Source organism: Equus caballus, chromosome 11 (assembly GCF_041296265.1).
Source record: "Equus caballus isolate H_3958 breed thoroughbred chromosome 11, TB-T2T, whole genome shotgun sequence".
NCBI lineage: Eukaryota > Metazoa > Chordata > Mammalia > Perissodactyla > Equidae > Equus > Equus caballus.
Window position 1 is genome coordinate 52,588,561 of NC_091694.1, and position 19,784 is coordinate 52,608,344.

The following is a 19,784-nucleotide window of genomic DNA, read 5'->3' on the forward strand; positions in this document are numbered from 1 at the left end:
TCCCTGTGAGTCTCTGGCTTCACATGGCTCTCTTCTTATAAGGACACCAGTCACAGTGAATTAGGGCTCCACCCACCTCTATGATGACCTCACGTTAACTAGTTACACCTGCATTGGCTCCCTTTCCAAATAAGGTGACATTTCTGAGGTGCTGGGGGTTAGGACTTCCACATATCTTTTTATGGGGGACAAAATCCAACCCACAACATGGGGTAATGAAGTGTAATGGGGTAAGGAGAGTGTAATGAAGAAACTAGTTAGAGAGGTGTGGTCAACACAAGATGATGGTGCACCCAGGGCTAACAACAGCCAGGAGTCACGAGCACCCTGAGATCTGAAGGGGCAAAGGGAAGGAGCAGTTCCAGAGTGTAACCCAAGGGGACGGCTGCCTGACAGGAGCCGTGGCTTTCAGTGGTGGATGGCAATCAAGCCACAGCAACCTGGCAGGGAGAGAGCTGGGGACCTCATTCTCTTTCTGCCAGCCAATCTGCAATGGCCGAACCCAATCAGTAGCCAAGAGAGCCCACAGCTGCAGCCCAGGAAGGCCAGCCTCCTGGAGCACCATGATGGCAAGGTAACAGGATCTGGAGGGGTAGAAACTGTCTCAGACACCGGCCTTGGCACCCTAGCACTGTACCTCTATTTGTGTTGTCTTCCGGGGGCCATTCTTCAGGGGCCCCTGAGGCTCCAGGCGATGTGCTCTCAACGCCAAAGATTCTCCTGCTCTTCAGAGAAGTGCCCAGATGTCAGCAGTGCTTGCCAGTGTATGTGATTGGTTTTTTTTCTCTGCTTTATGCTTTCCCACTTTTTCCAATTTTTAAAATTTTGTAGATATTGGGCGAAAACCCCAGAAAACCACCTCCCTCTCTCTCAGCGTGGAGTACTGAGGGTTGTTTCAAGCTCTGCAGTGTCCTCCACCACAGTCAGTCACTCTGTGGCTCCTGGAGTCCAGTTCTTCTGTGTCCCAGGGTCTAAGGGCCCTCAGGACGTCCTGATTCAGTCTAGGGAATCTTGCAGAGTTTTCTCCTCTGTGAAATGGATTTATCAGCCCTTGCAATGGATCAAGGTTGCTGTGAAGACAAAATGGGATCTCAGAGGCGAACGCTCATCGGAGATTATGAATTGCATGTAATTGTGCGGGATTACTACTATTACGCTCTGCCGGGTTTCAGCGGAGCGAAGCTAGCTGTAGAAGAGGTTTGGAACAACCGCGACACCTGGTGGCCATTCTTCATATTGCATGACCCCCCCTAATTTTTTTGCCTGTATGTTTCAACTTCAGGGCTGTGAATTTTGGTTGGCTAGGCTGGTGAGATACCCCATCCTGAGAGGGCAGGAGGGCTTGAGGGAACACAGGGACATCTGAAAGGCAAGAGGGAGCATCAATCAGCGGGAGACCAAAGTCCATGGACAGGAAATTCAACTTTGGGGTGCCTGGGGTGCCGGGTAGGCAGTCCTGCTGAGGCTGGGTCCATCCGCGGGTCTCTGACCCACGTCGGCTGCAGGGCCCCTCCGCCAGGCAGCAGGGGACAGCAAAGCAGACCCACTGACACGGGAGTGGGTCTTCCTGCTCCGTTGCTCCACGTGGCTTCTTTTGGGGGAATCCCAGGGGCTTCCCTGGAAGTCTGAGGGAAATCTGAGGTCTTCCCCCGACCTCGGGATCCTCGCTGTCCCAGAATGTGGCTCAGTGCCAGCGTGGACGCTCCCAAGACGCAGTCCCTCCCTATCCTTCCCCGCTCTCCACCCAAAAATATCGTGCCCTCTGCCCCGCTGCAGTGAACTCCCCTGAGGGGAGACAGCGCCCTACAGGGAGCAGGTTAGGACCCCTGTGGCCCAGGCTCCAGCCCTTCTTGTCCTAAGCTGCCACCTCCGTTTCTGGGACCAATCAAGTTTCAGTCCTTTTCCTGAGGCTGTGGTCTCCAGTGTCCCCCACGTCTCCGTGCGCTCTCCGTTGGTTTTGGCTTGAGCACCCCTACGGCGCATGCTCCCCCAAGAACAACAATAAAAGCTCTCGAAGGATGGCCGGTCGTCTTGCTGGCTCTAGGGCTCTGCTGCCCGCTGCTTGACTGACCTCCTAAGTGCTGGTGTCACATCTTGACCGTCAGCCTATCCTGGGGCAGGTCAGCTCCGGCTCCGCGGTGACGCGGAGATCCTGGGCGTTTTGCTTTTAAAATTAAGGGTTATATATGTGTGTATATGCACCATATGAATGTTAATTTTGCAAATGGCTGGGGTTCCGGGAGGAAATTTGGGTCCTCTTTCATGATAAATATTAGAAAAGTTTGAATCAGTAGTTACAACATTAGTGCAAAAAATGGACCCTACACTTTCCAAGATGCCAAGAATCATTAACTGTTTTGATAAGAAAAACTAAAGGAGGAGAAACACCCCCCAATAACCAGGATGAGAGTTTTAAATGAAGTTTTCTTTGAGAATGTAAGAAAAGGCTGGAATGAGGTGGCAGCCCCGGGGCAGAAGTTCTCGAGATTCGCTGCATCTTAGAATTAACTGAGAAACTTAAAATGCAGCTGTGTCTGGGCCCTCCTTCAAACCAATTAAATCTGGGGAAGAGGCTGATTCTGATGTGCTGCCAGGACGGAAAATTAAAGCTCTGGTGTGCTGCCAACCTGGGAGCGGACAGCCACATGTGGCTATTTAAGTTCAGATTAATTAAAATTAAATAAAGTTAAAAATTCGGTTTCTCAGTTGCACAGGCCACATTTCCAAGTGCTCTCCAGCCACATGTGGCTAGTGGCTGCCATATTGGACAATGCAGATTATGGAATATTTCCATCACGGCGGCAAGTTCTATTTGGCAGCGCTGTCCTAGGGGTTGCCAAGCCTTGCTTTGGTTGTTGGAGGCTGACGTGGGCAGGTCACCCTTGTATAAAATGGAGGTGGTTTTCTGAGTTCTTGAGCAGGCTGTTGGTGCATGGGTGTGTATGTGGGGGTTGGACCCGTTATGGTTCCTGTTTTTCTGCTCAGTTGTCACCTTACAGAGTCGAGAAGCTTCTGGAAGTATGTCCTGGGAATGTCGAGTGGGAGACACCCAGAGGCCCCGCAGTGACGGGGCTGGCCCCCAAGCCATCCTCACTGGGATGGTGAACATCTCCCACGGGGAGAGTGAGGCTAGGGGGATGCTTGTGTGGGACTCCCGATGCAGGAGGACGGAGGAACCAGCACCTACCAGGAAAGCCTTTATTCCCATCAGGGTGACCCATTTGGCCTCCTGCATTTAACCCTCCTCTGGGACACTGAGTTTCTCCCTCACCCCACAGGCCACCACAGCGAAGAAGAACTCTGGGAAGAAGGTGCGGATGTACACGGCCGCCTTGGGGATGGGGTTGGCCATGAAGACCTCCTGCTTCTTCCGTCTCACAGTGCGCATCACCTCCTCGGCCACGTCCACAGGGTGTACCCCGTAGGTCAGCTTCCTGAAAAAGACTGAAAAGCCCCCAGGAGAGGGCGGGGGTTACAGCCTCAGCAGGAGAAAGTCGGTCAGAACCCTCTGCACCCAAAGATAGGGAAGTGAGTGCCATGTCTGGAGTGATGGGCTCCGGGCCAGCTCTGCCGTCACTGGCTGTGAGGCCCCGGGGAGACGCTTCACCCCTCTGCACCTCAGCACGTTCATCCGTAAAGTGGGCAGTTTCCTGCCATATTAATTTTGCAGAGTGGTTATGAGCGTAGAAGGGATGAGAAAGACCTTAGAAAATAAGAAGCCGTCAGAGGAATTCGGGGCTGTTGTTTATAACTCTGGCGAAGCTGTGCTTGTCAAGAACCCCCTGGAACCACTGCCCACCTCTTGGTTCATCTTGACTCGTTAGCGTAGACAGAGCGTTGGGCAGTGTTGCAGCTCTGTGTAGAGCGTTCTAGGATGGTAGTAATAATAAGGCACGTCTGCAGAGCCCTCCCTAGCGCTGGTTGCTGTTCCGAACCCTTTACTGGCTGGAACCTTCAGTCCTGCCGATGGCTCTATGAGGTAGTGATTACTATCGTCTCTCATTTTCTAAAGGGGAAACCGAGGCACGGAGATTAAGGAAATTGCCCGTGTTTAAACATTTAGTATGTGATGGAGGCAGGCTTCAAATGCAGTCTGGCGCCAGACTCTCTGCCTCTACTCGGTGCTGCTGCCTAGAGGAAGGAGAGCAGAAAGCTCTTGAAGACCAAATCCTGGCTATTCCACATGGGAAACTGAGGCCCAGAGACAGGCAGTCACATGGCCAAGGTCACAGAGCCTGTGAGTGACACAGCCCAGGCGGGCCTTGGTCTGCTGGTTGCAGGTCAGGACTGTCTCTACCTGGGGTCTCAGGACTGAATTCATGGGGTCCCCTGTTGGGAGCTCCCTGCTGTTCGCTGGGTGCAGGGGCCTCTCTGTCCCAGTCTCATGCTTCTGGGCGCAAGGAAACCGGGCTGTGCCAGGGGCCCCCCAGAGCCCTCTCCAACCCCCTCCCTGCGGCTTCCCTCTGAGCACTCACATTTCCAGATGGAAGCCTCCCAGTTTCCGTGGCCCGGATACACGTGATATGACCGGATGAAAGTGGGGCTCACAGTGCTGACGAGAACGTCGTATTCCTCCACTTCGGCTCGGAGACAGTCAAAGAAGCCAAGTGCTGCGTGCTTGGAGGCAGCATCTGGAAGAGAACCAGCCAGAGGAGAGTGCAGGGGGGACCCATCCTTTAGGGTCTTTATGGAGGCTTTATTGCATAGGCCTGATTGATTAAATCATTGACCATTGGTAATTGAACTCAATCTCTAGCCCCTCTTTCTTCCCCAGAAAGCAGGGATGGGGGTGAGGGGGAGGGGGGTGGGATGGAAAGTTCCAACCCTCTAATCACATGGTTGGTTCCCTTGGCCACCAGCCCCATCCTTAGGTGCTTTCAAAAAGTCGTCTCATCAACATAACAAAAGACACCTTGATTGCTCTCTTCCCTTAGGAAATTCCAAGAATTTTAGGAGTTCTGCGCCAGAAACAGGATGAAGACCAAATATATCTATTTCTTGTTATAAATCAAATATCACAATACTAAATGGCTCATTAAAAAGAAATTGCCAGCATGCTGGCCAAGCCAAACCCAACTGGGCTCCTGGGTTGCCCTCCCTGGGTTACACAACGAATTTACATACGTCGTCTAATTCCATCTTCTCTGCACCTGTGTGAGACTGGCTAGCTCATTAATTTAATATACTGAATCAAGAGAAACAGGCTATTATCCTCACTTTATGAATAATGAAGAACGAGAAACTCAGAGCTTATGTGAAGGGCGCCAAGTTGCACAGCCAAAGGTGACAGAGTGTCCGCTAGCGTCCAGGCCTCCTGTCTCCTATGCTCCGTGAGGACTCCCCTTGTTATTCACGGGGACCCCAACTTTGCCTGTATTAAATGGGTTATCCTCACCAACAGGGAAGTACAAATCAAAACCACAATGAGATCCCTTCACACCACTAGGATGGCTAGAATCAAAAAGATAGATAATGACAAGTGACAGCAAGGAGTGGAGAAATTGGAACCTCATGCATTGAGGGCGAGAATGTGAAATAGTGCAGCTGCTATGGAAAAGTCTGGCAGGTCCCCAAACAGTTAAACACAGAGTCACCATGTGACCCAACAATTCCACTCCTGGGCATATACCCAAGAGAAATGAAAGGATATGTCCACACAAAGACTTGTCCATGAATGTCCATGGCAGCATTCTTCTAATAGTTAATATTCATAATAGCTAAAAAGTGAAAACAACTGATGAATGGATAAATGTGGTATATCTAGACAATGGAATATCATTCAGCCATAAAAAGGAGTGAAGTACTGATTACATGCTACAACATGGATGAGCCTTGAAAACTTGCTAAGAGAAAGAAGCCAGACTTAAAGGATCACATATTGTATGATTCTGCTTATATGAAATGTCCAGAATAGGCAAATCCATAAGGACAGGAAGTAGATTAGTGGTTGCCTAGGGCTAGAGGGAGAGGGGTGGGGGGATAAAAAGGTGGTAGCTATGAGGGTGTGGGGTTTCTTTTTGGGGTAGTGAAGGCGTTCTACAACTGATTTTGGGGATGGATGCACAGCTCTATGAATAGACCAAAAGCCACTGAATGAGTAAATATACTAAAGCCACTTGAAATGAGTGAATTGTATGGTATGTGAATAATGTGTCGATATAGCTGAAACCCCCCCCAAAAAAGGTTATCAACTTGTTCTTCATTCATCTACCAACTTGTCAATTCCTTTAGTCATTCAACAGCACAGCCCCTGCTCTGGGCCAGGCCCTGGCCGAGGAGCTGGAGACAGAGGTGGGTCGAGTGGCTCTGCCCTCGTGGACCCCACAGTGCAGCAGGTGGTTCCCATGAGGTGTGGTTAGTGCAGGAGACGGGCATGAGCTGAGACAGGCTGTGCCACCTCCAAGCCCGTGTATCTGATCTGAGCCTCGGAGACCCCAGTTGCCCTGCCTGGACAGTGATTGGCAGCCAAAGGCATTTCTTTTGGGTGTGGAAGGAGACCCACCCATGCAGTCACATGACCAGCCTCCAGTGCCTGTCAGAAGCCAGACCTGGAGGAAGGAGAGACCTTGGGGCCGGCCCAGGGTGGCCTCTCTGCAGTTGTGATATTTACACGGGAAACCCTGCAGCCCTTAATTCCTCAGTTGCAGAGGAGCCAGACCATGCACGGCTGACGGGGTAGAGAGAGCCTTGTTAGAATTCTCCACCCTCAATGCTGTGTTTTGGAAATGCTCCAAGGAAACCGGTGCATTGGACCCCTGTTGGTTGGTCGCCAAAGGGCCCATTGCAATGCTCATGCTGCAGTGTATCATGTCACTGCTGTCTCTGTCCTTAGCACCCGGCTTTAGGCATTCGATTGCTGTTTGTTGAATGGATGAAGGTATGGAGCTAGGAAAGGGACAAGTAATTGGGCTCCTGAAAATAACATGTACAGAGAGTTTACAAGTAGAGGGAATAGTGGTGAGATTCATCAATGGGCTGGGGAAGAGAGGGAAATGAGGGACATGGCAAAGACTGTCATGTGCAGACCAAGCTCCATTCTTCCCTCCTTCCTGGGCCCACACGTAGACTGTACTTCCCAGCATCCCTTGCAGCTAGGTGTAAGCACGTGGCTGGGCTCTCAGCAGCGGGATGTGAGCAGGTGCTGTGTGCTAACTCCTGGTCTGGGGCTTTAGACATTGGGCATGCCTCCCCAGGGCTCTCTGCCCTCTTCTTGCCAGCCAGAACCCAGATGGAGTGGGAACCAGATTTGACCACGTGGAAAATGATGCCAAGGCAATGACTTGACATGACTCTGGGTCCCTGAGTGACTGTGAGGGTGGCAGTGCCTGCTGACCTGGACCATCCCATTGAGACCATTACATGGAGGGGTGATAAACTTCTTCATTTTTATATCACAGTCTTACAGCATCTTAGGCTTAATCTAACTAACACAAATAGGAAAAGAAAACACTATTAGGAGGACTATTATGGGCTGAGATACGCCCTCCCAAATTCCTATGTTGAGGTCCTAACCCTGCTATCTCAGAATGTGACTGTAATTGGAGACAGGGCCTTTAAAGAGGTGATTACATTAAAAATGAGGCCATTAGGGGCCCTAACGCAATCTGACTGTGCCCTTATGAGAAGAGGAAGTTTAGACACACAGAGGGATGCCAGGGATGCACACACTCAGAGGGAAGACCACGTGAGGGCACAGAGAAGGCAGCCATCCACCAGCCAAGGAGAGAGGCTTCAGGAGAAACCAACCCTGCTGACTCCTTGATCTCGGACTTGCAGCCTCCAGAACTGTGAGACATAAACGCCTGTTATTTAAGCCCCCCAGTTTGTGGTGTCCAATCAGGGAACCTACCCATTTTTCTTTCCTCTTCCCCTCCCACACTTCTACCCACCAGACATTTATGGAGCTCCTATTTAATACATGATAGTGTGGGCCATAAAGCAATGTATAATGTGTGTTCCTCATCCTCCCAGATCCCACCTCATGGAAGGTGGGAGTGTCTCCAGAATTTTCCCATCTGGATCCCTTGAACATGCACTGAGAAGTCCTTCTCCTCCTCAGACTTCTTAAAGGCCTCTCTCCTTTGGAATCTCTCCCTCACCTCTCCTGGAATTCGGCCCCTTTCCTTTTCTCCTTCCTCCTTCCACAGAACTTGTCCATCCCGCTCCCATTTTGTGATGTACACCCATCTTTTCTTTCCCAGTTGTAAGTCTTTCCTGTCCTACAAGGGCGCCTTTACGGAGGAAGGGGCCTCTGAGCCCTGGCTGTGCACCCATGTCAGGGGCGGGACCTTCCTCTGGCGTCGCTCATGTTCAGCCAGGGCACGTCCTGACCACCTGTGAGACGTGAGCTTCCGGAGGAGACGAACCTTATCTTTCCTGTCTCAGCATCTCCTGTAGTCACCACACACCACAGGTGCTCAACCACAGAACTGAAGGGATGAAAGCAAAACCAACAGTCCATTTCATCTCTGGGCTCCTCCCCCCGTGTAACCATGTGCCTGGTTCTAGACACGGCATCTCTTGTCTTGTAAGACGTATAACATAAGACGAAACATTTTTGTTTTAGCGACTTACAAGCTGTCCGAAACGGGATCCCCAGCTTTCCTTGGATGTTATTCACTAAGACGATTTGGCCTGTCCTCCGGGAGATCATGTTGGGAAGCAGGGCTGGAAGGCACAGGACAAGGAGTGACCGTTACAAATCTGAGACAGAATCAGGAAGCAGCAGGCAGACCCTTTCCCCAGACCCCTTTATCACACAGGGCTCCTCTAACCCCCCGGTTGTTAGATTACAGTGGGGCAGATGGGACGGACACAGCCAGCATTGATCCAGTGTTTCCTGTGCGTGGGCTGGGCACAACTGGTAAACTGCTGGGTGATTCGAAATGCCCCACCCACGTGCATGAAGTGACTCAGATTTCAATAGTGAGAAAGGTAATCCCTACAATGCTCCTGCTGCCTCCAGTAGGAAGTCTCCTGTTGATTCCAACGTGTCTTCAACACCTCTCTTGCATGTGCACATCTTTTAACAAGACAGGAAACATTTCAGTCTTGTGTCTTGAGAGAACTTAAGGACTTCGTTTTGATTTCAGATTTTCCTCTATTTATTGAAAGGGAAAGGGGTTTTTAACTTATGGTGGTATTATAAAGATTTCCTCCTAAAATGAATTAACTTAAAAATGAGGAAATTTAGAGAAAGATATGAAGTAAATAATAGTATAGGTGGAATAGGGATATGGCAAGACTCAAAAAACTCCACTTTCAGAATGGTCAATTACGTCCAGCCCTTGCCTGTTAGAGATGGGTAAACTGAGGCCCAGAGCTGTGGACTCAGGTCTCCTAGCAAGTTAGTGACCCAACCAGGGAGATAACCAGCCCTAGCCTTTTCCACTCGACTTCTGCACTCCTCGCTTTGACGCCAGTGAACCCTGAGGTTGACTGAATGACACAGCTTGGCTGGCCTGCTTGGTGTGTCTGGGGACTGGGTTGGAGGAAACTTATCTCTGGGGCACCATTTTAGAAGCTCTGGGAAGGCATTTTTTTCCTCCAATACTTCTTTCCCTTTACGTATCCCAGTTCTTGGAGTCCCATTGTCATGGAGATTCTGGCCCTAGGGAAGGTGGCTCTAAGATGGCGCTTTCTCAGCCCCTGCTAGGGCACCCCACTCCCAAAATTTAGAAATTCTCCATGCTTACATTCTCCCTCTTGAGTTTTCGCTTTGATAAACTTTTTTTGGGGGGTGGGGCGTTTCAACTCTTAGTTATATTCCATGTCATCTCTGGTACCAACCTCCCAGGCTTCAGACCTGCACTTGAACTTGGCAGTGAGAAATCTCCACACAGGAGCCAGCATTTTACCCTCAAAAGGGAAACATCTTCCTGCCTTCCCTGTTTCTGCAAAGGGATGGGCAGTATTCTGCATCTCTTGTTGTCTGGGGATAGACCTTTTTCTTCTTCATTTCTGAGGACAGAATCTCTACCTTTGACCAACTGCCATGGTTAGGAGCAGACCAACTGCAAGGTTAATATATCACAAAGTATGCAAAGGATGAAGAAAATGGGCCAGAGACGTCACGGGGGATTGAAGAGGAAGCCATGGACATGAGTAAGAACATGGGGGCAAAGGGCAGGACTCGGGTGGGGAGGCAGGTTTCACAGAGGGAGAAGTTGCAAGATACCAGTAAGATCCTTTCAAAATCCCTTCTCTTTCATCAACATTTATAGTCAGAATGTTGAAAGCTTTCACCAAATACGAGGGATTTTTCTGGGGGTGCTCGAGACTCCATCCAGAATTGGATGACCATCTGGCTACATAACAGAGCCCTCCCTAGCAGGTGGTGGCCCAGAAATGCATGAGAAGGCCAAACTCACGAGACCTTTGGTCAATGTGATGGGCCCGAAGTAATTGGCATCCATGATCTTTTTGTCGAGCTCCAGAGAAATCTTATGGGCAGGCCCCTTCACCTTCACGCTGGCGTTGTTGATGAGGATGTCCACACAGCCGTAGCAATCCAGGACCTCTTTTGCCACATCTTGGACACAGCTGATATCCGAGAGGTCCAGGAGGACCAGCTTTGGGGTGAATGTCTGCTGAACCAATGAGAGAGTCAAGGCTAGTGTGGGAACACCTCTCTCGCACAGATCTGGGGGGCCCTCCATCTAACAGCCACCCCCTTGGAAATTCAGAGCTCATGGAGTGACTACAAAAGTACAAATGATGAGGAAGAAGCAGAAATGACTCTGGCAGGAAGTAAACTGATGGGGAATCCAGCCTTGGGGACCAGAGCAGCAATCACAACGACAATTCAAACACACAAACATGCAGTAATAAGTCGGAACTTTCGGCCAAGAGGCTAGAACTGATAAATCCACGTGAATATCGCCCATCCCAGTGGAGGCTGTGTGCTGATTCCAGTGGTGAGGTCATTACTTATAACCTTTCTGAGCTTCTTTTTGGGAATTGCTTTCCAAACTGGCCTGCAAGCCATAAGAGAATCTATCACAGTACTTTGTAGCCACTTTTGATTTTTACCAAAATCATACACTCAACATGGTATTTTTGGAGCACCATCTAAAGGCCAGGCACTGTGTTCCACCCTGGACACTCAGTGTCATCAAGACTCTCATGGTCTAGAGTGGGGACAGATGGGAGAATTGATGATACCATGTGGTAAATGCAATTCCAGTGTTTGACAATCACTAGTCCTGAGATAGGCCCTTGAAAAGAGGGTTCCCCAGTCAAGTTTATTTGGGAAACACAGATTGTCATATGTTCTTTTGGAGATACACAATGCACGTTAGCATATCAAAGGCTCTGAAAAGTCCTGCAAAAAAAGAAACCAACCAGACCAGCCTGGCTTAACTCAGTATTTCCCACACAATGGGCCTCAGAAGCTCATTTTTACTCAATACTTAAGAATATTGCAAGAAGCATACCTTGGAGAATGCAGTGTTGTCCTGTTTGCTCCATTTCCACAAATACCAGACTTAGTTCTGAATTATTTCTGGCTGTTTCCAAAACCAAATTCAGCGTCAAGGGCAAAGATTTAACCAAAAAAATCCCGAAGAGAGCTCTGAAGGCAATTCCCTAAATAATACTCTTGAAATGCTTTGAAAACTGCAGCTGCGTTGAAATAAGTGTTCGCTTCCAGGTGACTTCTTAGAAGGGGACTTCCTTTCTCTGATTTCTTTGAAGGCGATATCATTTGCGGGATTATTTTTGCGTGTTTATAATCACAGCCCATACCTGTGACATTCTCTATCTTCTGGATCCTCTTTGAGTGTGACTCAAATAGAATAGGGGGTGGGGAGGGTCAATGAAGGCTCAGGGTGCCCGGGAGCTACTCAAGCCGACTGCTGGGAGGCCTTACCTTGCTGGGGTCAGCCACACTGATCAAGGCATCATATAGCATCTCCAGCCTCTCCCAGTTCTTTCCGCACAGCACCAGCCTTGCCCCGCCTGTGTGGAACACCCGAGCACACTCTGTGGGGAAGAAGGAAAGAGGGCAGGGTGCACTGTGTGGTTGGAGCCACTCATGGTGAGCCCCTCATTCTTACAAATTCAAGAATTCAAAGAATGCAAAAGTCTTAGGGCCATGAGGTCCTTTAGAGGTCATTTCACTCAACCTCCTCCCCAGGCTGGGATTTTTCTCTCATTTCCAGCCTCAGCAGGGTTGCCTCCTGTGAAGGGGAGCTCACAGTGGGGTGAAACAGCCCTTCCTTCATTGGATAGTTCCTATTATTAGGACCTTCTTCCTTAAACTGGACAGAAAAATGACCCTGTGCTCCTAGCCGTTCAGGACTAAAGCCCTAAATGTATCTCCATCTTAAGATATTGGAAACAGCTACCACATTTTTTTTTGTTTGTTTTGAGGAAGATTAGGCCTGAGCTAACATTTGCCACCAACCCTTCTCTTTTTTTGCTGAGGAGGATTGGCCCTGAGCTAACATCTATGCCCATCTTCCTCTATTTTATAGGTGGGACGTCTACCACAGCATGGCTTGACAAGTGGTGTGTACGTAGGTCCCCACCCAGGATCCGAACCAGCGAACCCTGGGCTGCCAAAGCAGAGCACGCAAACTTAACTGCTACACCACCAGGCCAGCCCCCAGCCACCAGGTTTTTCTCAGACCAAACATCACCAGTTTCCTCCACGTTTTCTTTGTGGATAGATACTCCGGCCAGGGTTCTTTTCATTACAAAAGTAAACCTGCCTTCTGTGTAGTTCAGTTCATTCTGGACTAATTCCTGACGCCCCCGGTACAGATCTTTCTCAGCTGGGAGATGGCTGGTAGACACACAGCATTCTTGTTTCCCAATAATACTGACACTTAAGAACTATAAAAGCTAGCGTGTCTTGAGAGTTTACTTGTTCTGGAGACTACGAGAGATTGACCTATATTAGGTTATTTAATTCTCACAATAACCCAGTGAAGTGGCATCTTAGGTTGGGTTCCTTAGAGGCAGAATCAGAGACAGGGACTCAGGTGGCCAGGATTTACTGAGGGACTAATGCCCTTCAGAGAGAGTCTATCAGGGAGCAAGGGCATGAGGTGGTGCAGGCAAGGATGTGGTCTCAGGTAAAGTCTAGCCTTGGCTGGATCCAAGGAAGGTTCTGGATGACCCTGAAGGAAGAAACCGTAACAGAAATGATTTATAGAATTTTATCCTTAAGAAAACCTTCTTTACAACAGAAAACATAAAGAAAAATTAAGAGGAAGATAATTGAGGAAACCTATTCATAATATATATGTCAGAAAAGGGTTAATTTAATGGATCTACTAATCAATAAGAAAAAAGATAAAGACTCTAATAAAGAAATCGGCTAATGAGATGAGTAAGTGATTCATAAGAGAAATACATAGAGCTAATATACAGCAGATAAAATTTCAATGCCAATAATAAAGGAATGCAAATTAAAATTTGACACTAAGTTTAACCTGTTAGATAATTAAAAATGAAAGTGGTAATAGGCACACATTCACTGATGGTGGTAGTATAAATTGCCAGTCTTTTGGAAGAAAAATTTGATGGTATCCTTAAAAGTAAGTGTGGACTTTCATCTAGTAATTTCCTTAATGGACATTTATTCTAAGGAAAAAATTAAGAATGGCTGCATAGACATAATTATAATATTGTTATCTTGGTATCATTATAATAGTAAAGAGTCAAAGATGATTGTAAATGTCCAAGATTGTAGGAAGTTGGTTAAGTAAATGATGGTGCATCTATATATCAAATTTTTTTGTTTGTTTTTGTTTTTTTGGTGAGGAAGATTGGCCCTGAGCTAACACCTGTTGCCAATCTTCCTCTTTTTGCTTGAGGAAGAGTGGCCCTGAGCTAACATCTGTGCCCATCTTTCTCTATTTTGTACGTGGGACACCACCACAGCATGATTAATGTACGTTTGAGCAGTGTATGTTTGAGCCTAGGATTGGAACCCGTGAACTCAGGCCACCAAAGCAGATCTCGCTGAACTTCCACTATGTAACCAGGCCAGCACCTATATCAAATATTTTGAAGGCTTTAAATGGGTCTACTGATATGGAAAGAAGTTCACAATATAGTAAAGTTTAAAAAAAAAGACTCAAAACTGTGTGTCTAATAGAATGCCATAACACTTGACTCTCTCTGTGTGTGTGATTGGATATTAAATTGTACATATGTATATGTAACAGGATTTTAAATTGGAAGTTTGACTGAGGCATGAAGATCAAATAGACGTAAAATTCCAAAGTCAGGTGCCCATCCAAGATGCAGATTTTCAAAGGAAATAACTAAAACGCTGTTTTCTGAAGCTCAATACCTTTTACCCAAAGATAGGACACAACGGATCAAGGACGAGATGAGAGGGGGGACTTTGAAGGAGGATTTTTTTGGAGAGACCTGTAATGTGACTCTTTGCCCATTATCTCCATCCTTGAGGGAAGGTAGCCGGTGGGACCGTTTGAACAGCGTGCCAGGAGTTCCCGGCAGCTGGGCGTCCGGACTGATGAGTCGCAGCTGAGAAAGCTAATGGGCAAGGGCCTGGGGCCCCATGGCCCTCCCAGAGCAGAGGAGACGACAGAAGAGGCCTGGGCTGCCCGTGGGGATGGCTCTGTGCCACCCAAGAGCCCACCGCACAGCCACAGCGGACCAGAGGTAGGTCACGAGTTATGGTTGGGCCCAAGAGGGCCTCCTGGAAGGGCAGTGGGAGTCCGGAAGAGAGGGCCTGGGTGGAGTAGATACCCGAAGAGCAAGGGCGTGTGGGGACGGAGCAGGAGTGCACCCACTTCACAGAAAGTGCGGGCGAGTGTTCCCAGGGAGGCCCTCGGAAGGATGCACAAAAGGGCTGCAATAGGAAGAATCAGACTCGGTTTTCAACACGTGCCAGACCATGGGGCTCGAAGCCATCTTCTAACAGTGTCCAGCAGGCAGGATTTTTCCTGCCCTCTCTCTCCCTTCCTTCCTGCCCTCCACCCCCAGAGGGTCAGAAAGAGCCGCAAGCTGGCCGGCACCTGCGCTAGGTGGGGAGCGGAGCGGAGAGGGAGGACTTTCACCTTCAATGGAAATTGTCACGTTCATTCATGGATTCGACTGGGCATCTCGATTTCTGAGTCAATGCTGTGTCTGGGGACGTACCATGACCAAAGGATTTTGTATAATCTAATGGTAATCAAAAAGTCATGAGACTACCTGATTTTTTTTTAAAAAGTCAAGACACAGAGGCGGGACTTTCCCCTTTGCATGATTTCGAGAGAGGGAGCGGTCTCCCTTCACCCCTGCTTCCGGCTCACTCGCTGCTGGTTACATGCGCAGAAGCATCGTAAAGGGGCTGAAAGGAAACAGAACGAGGTGTTCCTGAGGGGGTGGGGTTCTGCGTGTGTTTTATGTTCTTTTTACTTGAAAAATCCTTTTTAATGTATTTGGCTTTTCTGATAGCAGAATTCACTAAAAGACACTTGATTTGGAGGGAGAAAGCCTGGCCTCCGCCTTTGGGCTGTCATACTGACGGGCGACAGCAGCCGTGCTTGGCATGTTTTACAAACCGAGAGATGACGTGGTTTACCCACAGCCCCACAGCTGGTCAGTGGTGAAGCCGGGATGTGAGCCCAAGCAGCGACGTTCCTGTCAGGGGGCCTTGCTCCACGCTAGGTGGCCTCTTGGCCCCGCTGCTGAGAGAGGAGCTGGCCCTCCCTTGCATGACGATGGGCACACTTACAAGCCGGGCAGGGGGGCAGGTAAGGGGCCTGTGGCCAGGAGCCAGACCACACCTCTGGCCCTGACCTCCCTCGGAGAGGTAGCCGGCCGGGAGCCTTCTTTACCATCACCGTTTCCCCTCTCCCAGCTTGCCTCTCCCAGGTGGGCCCGCGAAGCAGGAGCCCGGGGTGCGGTCACTGCTTCGGTACACAAGCCCCAAGGTGCCCTCCTGAAAAAGTCGTTTCTGCTAACGCCAGGCTTTAGGCATATCCAGGAGTTCTCACTTTCGTTCTTCATCAGCTCAGTCAGCATTTATCACGTGTCAAGCATGTGGACATCGGGCTTTTTCTTTTTCACGCAGCAGATGTAAATTGAGCCCTGACTTCCGTATTTCCTCAAATCGAAGATGCCATCAACTGTAAGATGCTTCCTGATTTCAGAGATATTAAAATGCAAAAGGTGGGCTTGTGACTATTTTAAGGTACCATTGATGGAAAGACAATCAGCTCGATTTCAGACAAATTCAGAAAAAGGTGAAAAACTGTGCATCTCAGAGGTGAAGAAACGCAGGCAGGGCTGTGCTCCCTGAAGCAGTTTGAGTACAGGGGTTCAGTATTTTGAGAGCCGCTCTTGCTGCAGACACAGTGGGTACCAGGTGACTGGATTGCCGCCTTGGCTCAATCGGTGTCCTGCCCTGTCTGATTTCCCGAGTGAACAGCTTGGCCCTGGGCTCCTTGCTGCTATCCAGTACCACCCGCCAGGCTCGGCTGGCTCCCAGGGGACCGGGGGTGTGCATCAGTCACTCAGTGCCCCTCACCTTTTTCTTGCCTCGGATCTGAGAAATGGAGCAGTTGGAACCTGGAGTCGCTGTGGTCAGCAGCATGTCCTGGCTAGGCGTTTATTTAAGGTCACGCACGCCCCACTTCTCAAGTTACTTCTACATGCTTGGACCTTATTTTTTTTCTGCTTTGCATTTCTTTGCAGGGTGGGTCCATGAGAGACAGGAGAAAAGAGCACTGATGGTAGTCGTGACAGAGACCAGACCATAGTCCTCTGAAAATGCCATTTTGCTCCTGAGATGTATTTCCTGGGTATCTGATTTGTAAAATGTGCGACTATAACCAAATGAGGCTGAAAAAAAAAAGACTTCTAAACCAAATATACATCTCTTGGCAACAGTGATTCTGTGTAGTAAGACGGAAAATCAGGGAGGGCAGAGAAGAAATGAGCAGCCTCCTCAACCAATAGGATCTAATCCACATTCGTAGGCCACTCCACCCACCAGCAGAATGCACCCTCTTCTCAAGCACCCACGGATCATTCACCAAGACAGTCCATCTCCTGGGCTGTGAAACAGACTCAACAAATTGAAGAGAACTGAAACCATACAGATATGTTCTCTGAACACACTGGAATCTCGTTAGAAATCAATAAAACAAATATCCAATGACATACTTATCCAAGTGAGTGCCTTCCCTCATCAGATGGTCACTTTTAGAGGCTACTTATTAAATAAACACTTTATTTGAGTCTTACTATGTGCCAGGCTTTGAGGTGGTGGCGGGGACACCAGTGTGAGCACAACACAGGCTCCACCACAGGGAGCTTGTAGCTAGTGGACCAGCCAAGAAACACACAGATACAGCACAGCGTGGGACGTGCACTTGTGGTGTGTTTCTTCGGTGAAGGGGTCTCATGTCGGCAGCTGGCCTGATGCTAGATAGATATATTCTACTTGAGCAAGGTTTTCCCGAAGACTTTGACTCTGAGTGCCTCTAGGTGGGGGTGTCTCTGCTCCAAATCCCCAGGCAACCTACTCCTTGCAATCTTGTGTCTGGTCTGATTGACAAATGCGTGTGCCCTGGTTTGTCCCTGTAGGAGCCGGAGTTTGTGTCCCCCTCCCTTTTGAGTACTAAGTCTAATGCTGCAGGATGTCCTCTTTGGGAATTGCTTCTGGGACCCATTTGGGACCACACAGAGAGTCTAGTTTATCTGCCTTAACGCTTTGTGTTTTTTTTCTTACATGGGGTGCCAGAAGCAGAAGGGCCCTTCGAGACCACCTAATTCAGGGGCTGCAAAGTAAATGCCTTCAAGGCCAGGAGGCGGTATGGTTGAGAGAATCAGGCCACGTGTGACCATGGGGATCAGCGGGGAGTGTGGCACACTGGAGAATACATGTTCTGCCTAAATTTGTTCGTCATTATTACCTTTACTAACACTTGGGTGGCACCCACTCCAGCTCCAGGCGCTGTTCTAAGTACTTTCCATCTGTTAATTCATTTATTACTCACAACAACATTATGAGGTCGAGACTACTAGTGTCCTCACTTTACAGATGAGAAATCCAAGGCAGAGAAGTGCAGTCACCGGCTAGGAAGTGGTAGAACCCAGCTCCCACATCTGGGCTCATAACCAGTCCACTGCCCCAGCTAAGGGCCTTGCATTTGAAAATTTCTGGAAACTCCAAGAAGGCAAAACAGTTCACCTCTGCAGACCCGTTTTGGCCCTTACGCTGTGAGTTTGCAGCCCCAGATATTCTAATCTCCTCATTGCCGAGGCGAGGCAGCTGCAGCCCCCACAAGAGAGGACGCTCGCTGGTTAATGACAGAGGCCAGGAAAGAACACAGCCTTGCCCCCCGCTTCTGCCTCGCAGTCTTGCCTGCACGCCACCCTGCCACCGCTTGTCCCTTAAGGCAGGAGTGGGCACGAGTGGGCGCGAAGCCAGCTTACCCTTTCCCAGTCCTGAGATGGCGTCGGTGATCACCACCACCTTGTTCTGCACGGCTGACTTTGACCAGAGCCTGGACACCTCCTGGTAGATGAAGAGAAGGCCACTGATCCCCAGCAGCAGCAGGGGCAGCATGAGCACAGCTGTGACTCCCATCTTGTTCTGGGGGAAATCGGGAAAAAGGAACTGGCTTTGCAAAGAGACTCTGAGGAGGGCCCCTGGGGCGGGGGGTGGCCCCAGGCTGCAGAATGCACTCGCTCATGCACTCGCTCATGCACTAAGCCCTGAGAGCGGGGCTCTGTGCAAGCTCCCGGATGGCTGCTTCCGCTGAACACCCGTGAGCATGCTCGTCCCCAAACGTCCAGTGAAGAGGAAATTACTCACGGTGTCTCCGAAAGCAAACAGAATCCAGGGGGCCTGCCCTCCCAAAGGCTAATTGCAAATTTAATTAAAATGGGTCTGCATTTTTGGAAGGAAATCCATGTGTTAAGGCCACTTGCTTGGGCCCTAATGGCTATTTATAGCTCTCACTGCGCTAAAGAGCTTTTCAGGGTAAATATAGCGTCTATTCTGATATTCAGGGACACATGCTGGCCGGATCTGATTTCAGAGTTCTTGCCAGCACTTTTAAAGCTCTCTGGCTTGCCTGACGATGAGAGGTTTCCTCTGCAGTTCACGGCTGGGCATGAGGGATTAGAATCAACATCCTTGCCCTCATTTCCTATAATGTTCATATTGAGTAGCTTCCAGGTAGCTCAGACCTGCGTGGCAGTGAGCCATCTGGCCTTCCCTTTCTGGTTGGGGATGAAAAGCATAGCAAAACTGTTAAACAGAATAGAATGAACAATCCCAAGAATGAACCCCTTGGAGGCGTGACGTGAACTATTGAAAGAGCAGTGTTTGGGGAGTGTTTCTCATTAGTCAAGTTATTCTGAGCCTTAGCTTTCTTGTCTATATAATGGATGTAATGGGCACCACAGTCTCGTCCTGTCCCAGAAAGTGGGACAAGGAGCCGAGCATGGGGGTGGGAGTGAGGAGACTGCATTTCTTCCTTAGGAATTGAGATGTCCAGGAACATTAAAAAAAAAGTCCAACCTTTTATTAAGTAATATATTTGTAGAAATATGCACATATCATAAGTATGGAGCTTCCTGAATCTCCATAAACTGAACACATCCGTGGAACCAGCACCTAGATCAAGAAATAGAGCATTGCCAACATGCCCCCATCATGTCTCCTTCCAACCCTTAAGGGTGACAACTTTCTAACTTTTAAAAAAAGCATATATTAGTTTTACCTGTGGTTTTAGAACATTTTTGTTTAAATAGACTCACAGAGTCGTTCCTGTTTGGCTGAACATTACATTTGGGAGATTCAG

The 19,784-nt window shown here is 49.0% G+C and overlaps 1 protein-coding gene across 2 annotated transcripts; it reads right to left on the reverse strand.

Annotated features, from left to right (window-relative positions):
• Positions 1 to 3,184: 3,184 nt before the first annotated feature.
• On the reverse strand, positions 3,185 to 19,060 carry DHRS7C (dehydrogenase/reductase 7C). Of its 2 annotated transcripts, none has more exons than XM_001503245.7 (7): positions 18,791 to 19,060; positions 18,409 to 18,568; positions 11,870 to 11,982; positions 10,376 to 10,586; positions 8,575 to 8,667; positions 4,476 to 4,631; positions 3,185 to 3,444 (listed from the first exon to the last, which is right to left on the reverse strand). In XM_001503245.7, exons 2-7 carry the CDS (start codon positions 18,560 to 18,562, stop codon positions 3,236 to 3,238), a joined length of 936 nt encoding a protein of 311 aa, XP_001503295.2. In that variant the 5' UTR covers positions 18,563 to 18,568; positions 18,791 to 19,060; the 3' UTR covers positions 3,185 to 3,235. The 2 variants fall into 2 exon arrangements, with proteins under 2 accessions (XP_001503295.2, XP_005597837.1); XM_005597780.4 differs by having other exon boundaries at positions 10,376 to 10,589; positions 18,791 to 18,938.
• Between the last annotated feature and the right edge of the window lie 724 nt (positions 19,061 to 19,784).